We start from the raw sequence: 9,577 nt of genomic DNA, 5'->3' as shown, positions 1-9,577 counted from the left end.
AGTATGTGGGGCTGCGCTTCTCCTGCCTAATGCAGCAGGTAGCAGCCCCAGCTCCCCACAGCATCCTCAGCTCCCTGCAGTGTCCTCAAAGCTCTTTCCCTCACACCAAGACAGGGCATGCCAGACGTATTGACCAAACCCCGTGATGTCCCTCTCTACTCCCCTGGGTGAGCCCAGCCACAGAGATGTTGCACATCTGGCCAGCTGTTTCAAACCACAGTCACAAGCTTCACATCGCTTTCTCCCTGGGCAAATGGAGAAGAAACCTCCTCAAGGTGACCATACTCTGCACGGCACGTGCATGTCGAGGCAGAAGAGGCTCCAGCCTTGCTGAAAGAGCACCCAGCTGAAGACCCTCTTCTGGGGGAATGGGTGCATCACCAAGGCTGGGGACTTTGGCACCTCCAGCAGGAGCATTGCTTTGGCCAGGTCAGATTCAAAGGCTTTGCTTTGTTTCCTGTGCTCAGGAAGGCAGATGCGGAGAAGCTAAATCCCAGCAGCATTCATGAATGTGCTCCCTCCTGCCAGCACCAGATGGAATATTCCTTCCAGACACTCGTGGTATGTTCCAAGTACGCTTGCTGCTCTCCTCCTTCAGACAGACTTGCTTCCCCAGCTGCAGCTCCTCACTGCTGTCGGGAACCCCAATCCTTGTTCCACAGGTGGCCAACCCCCTCCTCTGCCAGCAGTGGGTGGTGAGGTGGGAGCCCGGGGCTGGGGTGAAGCCCAGCCAGACTGTGGGATGTTGCAGGAGGGGGAAAAGCCAAGCACAGAAGCTGAGCTCTGTTTATTGAAGGGTGCGTGGGGCATCACTTCCCCACAGGTGGACGCCAGCGTGCCCCTGATCTTAGTCCCTTGAGCCTCAAATGGAGCAGGTAGTGGTGTTGGAAAGGCTCTCCAGAGAGTTAGCTCGCCCTGGGTTATTTGCAGGGAGGCTGCAGGACACAGGAGACAGCAAAAAGCAGCCCATGAAATAGATGCCATGGGCAGCTTTGCCTATGCCAAGCAAACAGGATACGTTGCTCCCCAGGGAAAGGGATTCCAGCTTGGCCAGCCTGCTCTGGGCTTGGATGGAGGGGACAAAGCACGGTTTGGAACGGGGTGGCCAAGGGGTGCCCACAGGAGCAGGGTGCCCTACGGCATGGCAGGGCTGTTGGTCAGGGGCTGCGGCCATGGAGCCCCCCTAACAGCCCTCCACCTACCTCCCTCCACACCAGCTACCCTGGAAACACATCCCACATAAAAGCTGGGCTTGGATAAATAAATGCATCCGGAGGCTGATGGTTCAGCCAGCACCGAGAGGAGGCGGGGAGCAGCCCGGAGGGACGGAAACCGCCTCAAACACCAGTCCCTGGGCTGCAGGGAAGGAAAGAATATAACTTCTCATATTTTTTCCCCCCAGCCCTCCTCAAAGAACCCCCTGGCAGGCTCCTGGAGCCCACAGCCCCCAATTCCCCATGGTGGGCACTCACCACTGCAAATCGAGATGGAGACACCCAGGCATCATCTCCCCAGCACCAGAACGGGTTTGGGTGCAGAGCCAGGCTGTCCGAGTGCCCAGAGAGCGAAGGCACTGCTCCACGCTGACTCTACCCCTCTATTGCTTGGCCAGATATTGGCTGGGAAAGGGAAAAACAAATCCCCAGCTGCCACCAGGGCCTGTCTGAGGGACAGCAAATGTGCTGGACAGACGTGGGCTATGGGGCTGTGGTGCCGGGCTCTGGTGAGGGGGGCATCCCCAGGGTGGCCAGAGCAGCCTGTGACAAGAGCACCCAGGCTGGCCCGTGGACTTGGTGGGGACAGTTCTCTGGAAAACATGTGAGGTTTCAACCAGAGATTTTAATTTCCTTACTGGAGAGGGAGAAAATGATAATTAAAAAAGCAGTGATGGTTTTAGTCTGTCCTCGCCCTGGCCAGGTTTGTCTCTGATATTTTCCCGCCAGTCAGTGCTGGGTGACACTGAAGCCAGTGCGGCCAGCAAGTGGCCATTCCAGTTGCGACTGGTGTGTGTCCTGCTGCTTGAGCAGAGAAAATCCCACCTGCAGAGGCAGGGCCAGCCAGTATCCCCGAGGTGGAGGATGCTCAGGGTGCTCGGAGCCATCCTCTCCTTGCTTGAGCCGTACCCGCTGCCCCAGCCCTGCCTGAGGCTGGTGTTCCCCTGGTGACTGGTAGCTTGTCCGCAGTGCTACAGAGAACAGAGCAAGCATGGGGACAGGGAGCCAGGAGCAAACCCAGGGATGCTTGCTGGTGGCTTGAAGGTCGTCCTGCTGGGTTGGAGGTGATTCTGCTGGGATAGCGGTAGTCCTGATGCATCCTTCCAGAGAGGGGAGTGGGACCCCCTGTGCCAAGTGGGCAGGAGAGGGCCGGACACTTTCAGCCTGCCTATTACCCACGAAAAACAACGTAGGTCAAACACACACCCAAAGGGCCAAGCATTGCATGTTGTAACCCTCAATCAGCCCTTAAGAAGGCAAAGAGAGGGGGGACTGCTGAGGACAGACAGAAAGCGAAGCAACGCAGAGGTCCTCAGCAGACCTTGAGATAAAGAGCAGGAAAGGGAATACTTGGCAAAATTGAATCTGTACAAATCAGCAAGTCTGGATAATACGTAACATGTAACCCCCAAACTAAATAGAATTAGCTAATGAACTTATCAAGCCCCTGATAATTGCTCATAAAAACTTACTGAGAAAACAGCACATCCCAGGTTTATTTAATGTCTTTATTAATGAGCTGAAAGCAAGAGTAAACAACAAATTAATTATGTTTGCAGATGACTGTAAGCTGGAAGGTGTTGCAAATGCTGTCAAAGGCAGCAAAGTCACACCAAGGGCCCTAAAGAGGTTAGAAATAAACCAGCAGGAAACAGGCTGCACATAATCCATCAGCGAAACACAGCACAGGGGAAAAAGGACCTGAAATATAGACATCCAAGATGAAGGAGGGGTGTGCTGCACAAGATCCAAGTGGGAGGCTGGGAGTGTGTTTGGAAGGGGATGGAGAGATGGGAGACGAGCTAGACTGTGAGCAAGGAGAGCCCCCAAACCCACCAGGGCTCTATTGTGCCAGGAGCAGGTGGGATGCTGTGTCTCCGAAAGGTTGTGACCTTGCCCCAAACGTGTGGCATTGGCTTTGCAGCAGGGAGAGGAGCTAGGAAGCTCTTTTCCCAGTGCCATGCTAGCACGGTTGGACTGTCATGAACCCCGAGGGCTGAGGATTGTCCCGATTGCCTTTAGTCCTGCTGAGAGAGCTGTGAGGTTCGTAGAGTCACTTTGTCAGGCAGCACAGCGACAGGAGATGGCTGGGGACAGCTAACATGGCTTTGGCACCCAGCCACTTGTTTGGGTCTGTATGGACACCAGGAGACAGTTGTGCTAACCCAAAAATGCCTAGTGCCAGGAGAACCATGGATGCCCAGCTTCGCCCGGAGCAGGCATTGCCTCAGGAACCACCCATGGCACCCTGTGTCAGGGTCTGTCCTCCCTCAGCATTGATGGCTGCTCGTCCCTCGCCTTGCCCTGGCGGGAACAAGGGTTCTTTGAGCGGCGGGTGGGTAGTGGGCAGGCGGGGGCCTCTAGCCCTTTAAGAGACAAAATTGACTTTGTAATCTGAGCGAATTCCTCCTATCTGAAAGGCGGGAGAAGTTACGGGTCCCTCCCTCGCTCCGCTTTATTAAATATAGTAGTAGCAGCAGCTCTCGCCTGGAAGCAGGCGCTGGCGGAGGCTGTGCCGTGCCTGGAGCCCAAGCCGTGGCTCCAGCCCCAGGGGACACCATGGGTGCCCAAGGGGGCATTGCCACGCTGATGCTGCTTCTGCTGGCCTGCCACCCGCAGCCCCTCTGCGCAGGACCCCTGGTTGGAGGTAAGCCCCCTCCCACCAGCCCACCCAAGGGATGGAGCAGTGAGAAACGGGGCGGGGGGGGGGAAATGTTTGGGTTTGGGTGCACAGGATGGGCTAGGAGGGATGGGGACCCAGCTGTCCCTCCCCAAGGTGCAGGAGGGCCTGTTGCAAAGCCAGCAGGAGTGAGGAGAGGCAGCTGCCTGTTTTCGGTCAGGGTGTTTAGGCCAGGTTGCCTTGTGGGGTAAACCAAGGGAGGGAGCAGGGTGGCTCACCCTCCATGGTTCTCGGGGTGCAGCGTGCCCCAGCTGCTTCTGATACTGGGTGGGATGGGGCTTTGCTCCCCGTGTGCACACCAAAGCCCTGTGCCGTAGTATGTCCCGCGGTCCTGGCAGGGAGAGCCAGCCCTCCCAGTCTGTGTTTGTTCTTGCCACAGTAGTTCTCTGTGAGGGCAGCCCCTCTCACCCGAGGAGCGGAGGTCTTGGATGATGGCGGTGGGAAGGAAGGAGCTAGGCAGCATTTGTGTGTTACCTTCCAGCTCTGCTCCGTCTGTCTGTCTGTCCTGTGCTCCCACGGCTCACCTCTCCTGCCGGCATGGCCCCAGAGGGATGCAGGATTGCCCCTTGGGTGATGGGGCACCAGGGGCCATCCAGGGCTGAGGGTCTCCCCCAGGAGAAGGAGCCACAGTGCCGCAGGACTGATCCCAGGCAGGAGGGAGGGCAGGAGACACTGGCTGATGCACAGGGATAGAGCTGGGCAGAGGGGTTACTGCAGGGCTCGGGCTGGGCAGGGAGCAGAGCCAGTGATTTATACCCAGTTTTCCACAAGAAGTGTCCGGGTTTGACCACACAGCTCGTGGCATGGCGGTGTGCCTGGCCTCATCATCCCAACGGCCATCCCTGCAGCCCCGCTCCCACCCTGCGCCTCCTCCCTGTGCCTTCTTCCTCCAGTTCCTTCCCCTGCTGCGGGATGCATATACCTGTGACGGTCTGAGCCTCAGCAGGCTCTGCAGGGTCTGGACATGGGTCTCATCCTGCTCAGGACAGGTCTGCACTTTAGCCTGACCCTCCAAGCTGCGCTCAGAGTCTAACCAACCATTTCCACTGAGTCAGTGGCATCCACAGCTTCAGAAGTGGAGGGGATTTAAAAAGCACTTTTTTTCCCTAACTCACCCCCAAAATAATGTAACATCTCACCGAGCAGTTTCTCTTCCCCAACCCTCCCCGTGCGTGCTGCGACTGGGACGAGCAGTGGGGCAGGATCTTTCTTTGTCCAAGTGGTTTGCAAAGGAATTACTGACCACCTCTGGTCTTTTGCTCCCCAACTATCTTCTGCCTCCAAGCTTGTGTCGGTGCGAGGAGGAGGAGGAGGAAGAAGATCCCAGGGCCCAGTTCTGTGGCCCTCAGCACCTGCAAGATCCCCGCAGATCCCTTGTTGCCCCCATTCCCTCCCCAGAGAGCAGGTGGCCTCCAGGGATGCGACGCCTCTCCTTCCCTCCCGCCTTGTTCCTTCTTTTTATTTTCCATTCACCAAAATATGACAATGCCTGGCAAGCTGAGTGGAAAAAAATGCCTTTTGTTAATGAACAAAGTGGTCGTGTTCCTTCCAGCCCTGACCTTTCCATCCCAGGCAGGGATTTAACCACGCGGAGCTGTTACCCGCTCAGGTGTCCAGGGTGGCTCCTGGGGCTGCCCTGGCACTCCCGAGCTCTTTCTTGGTGAATGGTCTGGAGCAGCCCCTAAAACCAGCATGTGGTACCTACCATCCCGCCCAGGTAACACCACCCATGGCAGAGGCACAGCTCCAGGGATCAATGGGCATCCGCCTGGCATGGACCCATGGGGCAGGGAAAGGAAAGGGGTTTTACACCCATTTCCTGATGCTGGGACCTATTTTTGTGCCCGGCCGAAGCCAGCAGCAATCCTGGGTCTGGGCACCAGCCTCCCAGGAGTCCCATCCCCTCAGGACCATCCCTGCTGAGACCACCAGTGCCAGTCCCAGGTGATCCCATGGGCTGCCTGCCCTGGGACATGCCTCCATCTCTGTCAGGGAGAGCCATACCAGCCACCAGTGGCACGACGGGCACGGGGCTGGGGACAGGCTCATTTTTAGGGGCAAAGCCTGTGTTTTGAGTTGCCTACAAGCCCAGGTTCAGGGGCCCGGGCATTCTGCCCAGCCCAAAAAGGAAAGAGTCACTGTGCACATCAACAAATAAAAGATTCTATCAAAAAGGAAAAACACTCATGAAACTTGTCCTCTTGACATCTGAGTGTGAAGCTTTAGTAAACTGTTTTTAGCCATCCCCGCTCTCCTCCAGTTCCCAGTGAGGTCACCCAGTCTGAGCTCCCCCTTCCCCAAAAACCCTCTCCCCTGGGGGTTGTAATGAGGAGGGATGTGGGGCGGGAAGAAGGAATCAGATGTGTAGGGTCCCCGTGGGCAGTGTTCTCCCACAGCTTCCAGCAAGGGTGTGCCAAACATGCGACCCCCAAGTCTGGTGGGGACCCCAAGCACCAGTGACTGGGGTCCCGGAAGGGTGAGAGTGACCCCGACTTGTTCATGGCTGCCCTGCGTAGGGTACCTGCACCCACGGTTGTCTGCCCCAGGGTACCCATCTGGGCCCCCTCCTGCCTTATGCGGGGGTTATCGGCTCTAGGGAGCCGCCTCAGCTATTCCTCTCCTCCACTTTTGGAAATCCAACCAAACTTTCTTTTTTGTGAATGCACCACATGTTTTGAGGTCATAGCTCCAAGCAGCTGGAAAAGTTTCCAGCTGATGAGAAAGAACAGGAAAAAGGCTGAAAAGGGGGGAGAATGCAAACTGGTATCGTGGGAATCGGGGAGGAATATTCTCGTCTTATTCTTATATTTAGCAACAGAGGGCTACAGGCAAAAATATAATAAGAACATTCCTCCAAGATCGCAGGACAGGGTTAAGCTCACCCGGAGGAACTAACGTCAGGCTGAAGGCTGGACAGTAACAGGACTTTGGAAGCAGTAGGCTAATGCTGTCTGTGTGCCTAAATAAAGCTCAAAGCACAGACTGTTCGCAACAGGCGTTGGCTCAGCCCAGCCTCAGCTCCCAGGGACCGCTCCCTCGGCCCTTTCCAGGTGCCTGGAAGAGCCAGGCTCTGGTTTTCCTCCTTTTTGGGAAGCCAGCTTCCCCAAGCGTTAGCATCACCCCCAGCCTTCAGACAGGAAAGTCCTAGAAACTCCCTGGCTCATATTTGTACACTTCCTAGGTCTTGCCTGGGCATCCCAGGCCATGTCCATGAGCCCAAGTCACCCTAGCAGGTACACGGCAGGTCTGCATGGAACACAGCCCAGTTTGCAACCACCCCCTTCGCCACCCCGTATCTCCAAACCTCCTGGAGACACAGAGCAAGGAAGGTGCCCATTGGAGCCCCCTCATTCCCAAACTAGCCCTTCCCTGAGCGGTCTCCATCATGCCCGGTACTTGGTTGCACACTGCCACGCTGCACATGGATGAGATGCCCTGTAGAGTTTTTCCAGGGTAAATGTAATAGAAAAACTGGGATCAAGAGAAATGTGTTACAATCTTTCTCCCCGAGCTGCTGCAGAGGGAGTAGACGTGCCTGCGTGAGGCTCACTTTACTTGTGAAGTTTGTAAATGGACTCTAGGCTTTTTATTAATGTGGCACAACCGGAGAACCTGCTTTGCCCTGTTGCAAAGTCGCAGGCTGCTTTGCAAAGCAGAGCCCAGCGCCAGGGCAGCCCTGGATTCTGCAAAGCCAGGCTTAAAACCAGAGGAATGGGCTGCCACAGCTCTTCCCAACCCCAGGATGGGGAGGATGCAGCTTTCCCGCCCGGTTTGTCATTCATTAGCTGTTGTTCATCCTCAGGACAGACCAAATAGGGCTTCTGAGCATCCTCCCGCCAACAAGCAGCGAGGTGGGTTGAAAGATGTTTGTGCCCCGTGCCCTGGATCCAAGACGGTGATAAATTCCCATGCTCTGTCCTTCCTCCTCGGGTGTGTCGCTTGCACCAGTTGAGCACGGCTCCGTGCAATACCCCTGGGAGCGGCCCTGCGCCCAGCGCCTGCTCTTGGCTGCCTGACAGCCCGACAGACGGTAGCAAACAGAAAGCATCCCAGGGATACTGCTAAAAACTGATGGGAGTGGAGAAACTCATGGCACGGTTTCGAGGTGGCCGGTCCCATCATGTGCCTCCATGCCAAGGAGACAGAAAAGTAACATTCATCCGTCACCCTGACTCACTGGCTGTGGGCTATGAATCAGCTCGGGATGGCCCCTGTGGATCCCTGCTGCTTCTTTTGTCCAAATCTTGGCTTTCTGGTGGTTGTTTTTCCTCCCTGCTGCAGGCGGGTGGGGGGAAGGTGGGTAGGGGGGGGGTTGGGTTCAGAGGCCCTATTTGCTTGCCGTGTGTTAATGGATGCTCCCCATCTGTTATCATGCCATAAGCCTCCCCACATTCCCCCAGTGCACAAGCAGAAAGTGAGGGGAGGTCGGGAGGAATTTCCCATCCCCTTTCCCAGCCCCTGGCTGGGCTTCAACCAGGCTTCAAGGCTTTCTGCATCCCATCCCACAGAAATTTCTGGGCCCACTGGGGTCATTTCCTCTGGGAGCTGGGGAGGAGTGAGGGAAGTTTTGGCCTGAGGTAGACACAGCTGAAAAAAGCCTCCTGTCTTGCCCCGCAGCCCTGGGAGGGGATGTGCACACCCGCTTCCACACCCCCACACCCCTCGCCGCGGACAGCTATATGTTCCCCCCATGCTAGAAATAGCGCAGGCATTTGTTTTCTCTATAAACATTACCCTGCTACTTGCTTCTCATAGATAGAAAAGACGGGGCGGGATCACAGAGGTGGGGAAGGGGAGGCAGGATGGGGAGAGGAGAGGAGAGGAGAGGAGAGGAGAGGAGAGGAGAGGAGAGGAGAGGAGGGGGAAGAGAAATTTAGAGTCTAGAAAAGGAAAAAAATATTCATTTTCTTTGCAGTTAGAACTGCAAGACCGACAATTTAGCGTGTCACCCCCAGATGAGCAAAAAATATCCTCTCTTTCCCCTTCCATGCTGCAAACACCCCTCCCTGTCTGTGGAGACACTTTTCTCTGCCCCTTCATAGCATCCAGCATTGACAAAAACCTATTCTGGCCATGGCCCTTGTAGCCCTGCAGGACACGAGGTGCTGTGGGTGCTGCCCTGCCAGCACGGCTATTGCCAGATCACCCTGAGCTGCACATTTTAAAAGTTCCCTCCCTGCCCCTGGATGCCGAAAATAAAGCTGACAGGTAGCTCCTGCAGAGTTTCAGCATCTCCCTCCGTGTGCCAGGCTGCATGCTCCTCTTGTGCTTGTCCTTCCCCCCCACCTTGCCTCAACTTTGGCCGATAATTCCGCCCCCTCCCCCCCATCTTGGCACTTCAGGAGCCGTTTGAGACAAGCAAGGCTGGGAAACATCTGAGTGGAGGCGCCTGGAGACGGGCCCCTCTCCAGCGGCGGCCTCGATGTTTGTTGAGGATCTGTCCGGTAACGTCCAGCTGTTCCAGGGATGCCTGTGAGCATCCCCTGACCAAGCTCTGCTGCTCCCAGGAAGGCTCCTTCCCCCCGCTGGGGCCAGAGACGGGCTTGGGAACAGGGACTGGCTCTGTTGGGTGGGCAGGGGTGGGATTTGGAGGTCTGCAGGTGGGATGTGCACCCTGGGTGCCCCGCTCCCCTGTATCCCAGCCTCCAGCCCAGGCTTCCCCCAACGTCCCCCTGCTCCTCCA

At 56.5% G+C, this 9,577-nt stretch overlaps 1 protein-coding gene across 1 annotated transcript in view; it reads left to right on the top strand.

Moving 5' to 3' along the window:
• Nucleotides 1-3,697: 3,697 nt before the first annotated feature.
• Nucleotides 3,698-9,577, top strand: part of CSPG4 (chondroitin sulfate proteoglycan 4) — a 28,330-nt gene continuing 22,450 nt past the window's right edge. Inside the window, exon 1 of the mRNA XM_054213862.1 lies at nucleotides 3,698-3,861. Coding sequence (XP_054069837.1) covers nucleotides 3,774-3,861 — 88 coding nt within the window. The 5' untranslated portion in view covers nucleotides 3,698-3,773. The remainder of the gene's footprint in view (nucleotides 3,862-9,577) is intronic.

Source organism: Rissa tridactyla, chromosome 9 (genome assembly GCF_028500815.1).
Source record: "Rissa tridactyla isolate bRisTri1 chromosome 9, bRisTri1.patW.cur.20221130, whole genome shotgun sequence".
Classification (NCBI taxonomy): Eukaryota; Metazoa; Chordata; class Aves; order Charadriiformes; family Laridae; genus Rissa; species Rissa tridactyla.
The sequence above is the reverse complement of the archived record's forward strand: the minus strand, read 5'-3'. Positions and strand labels throughout refer to the sequence as shown.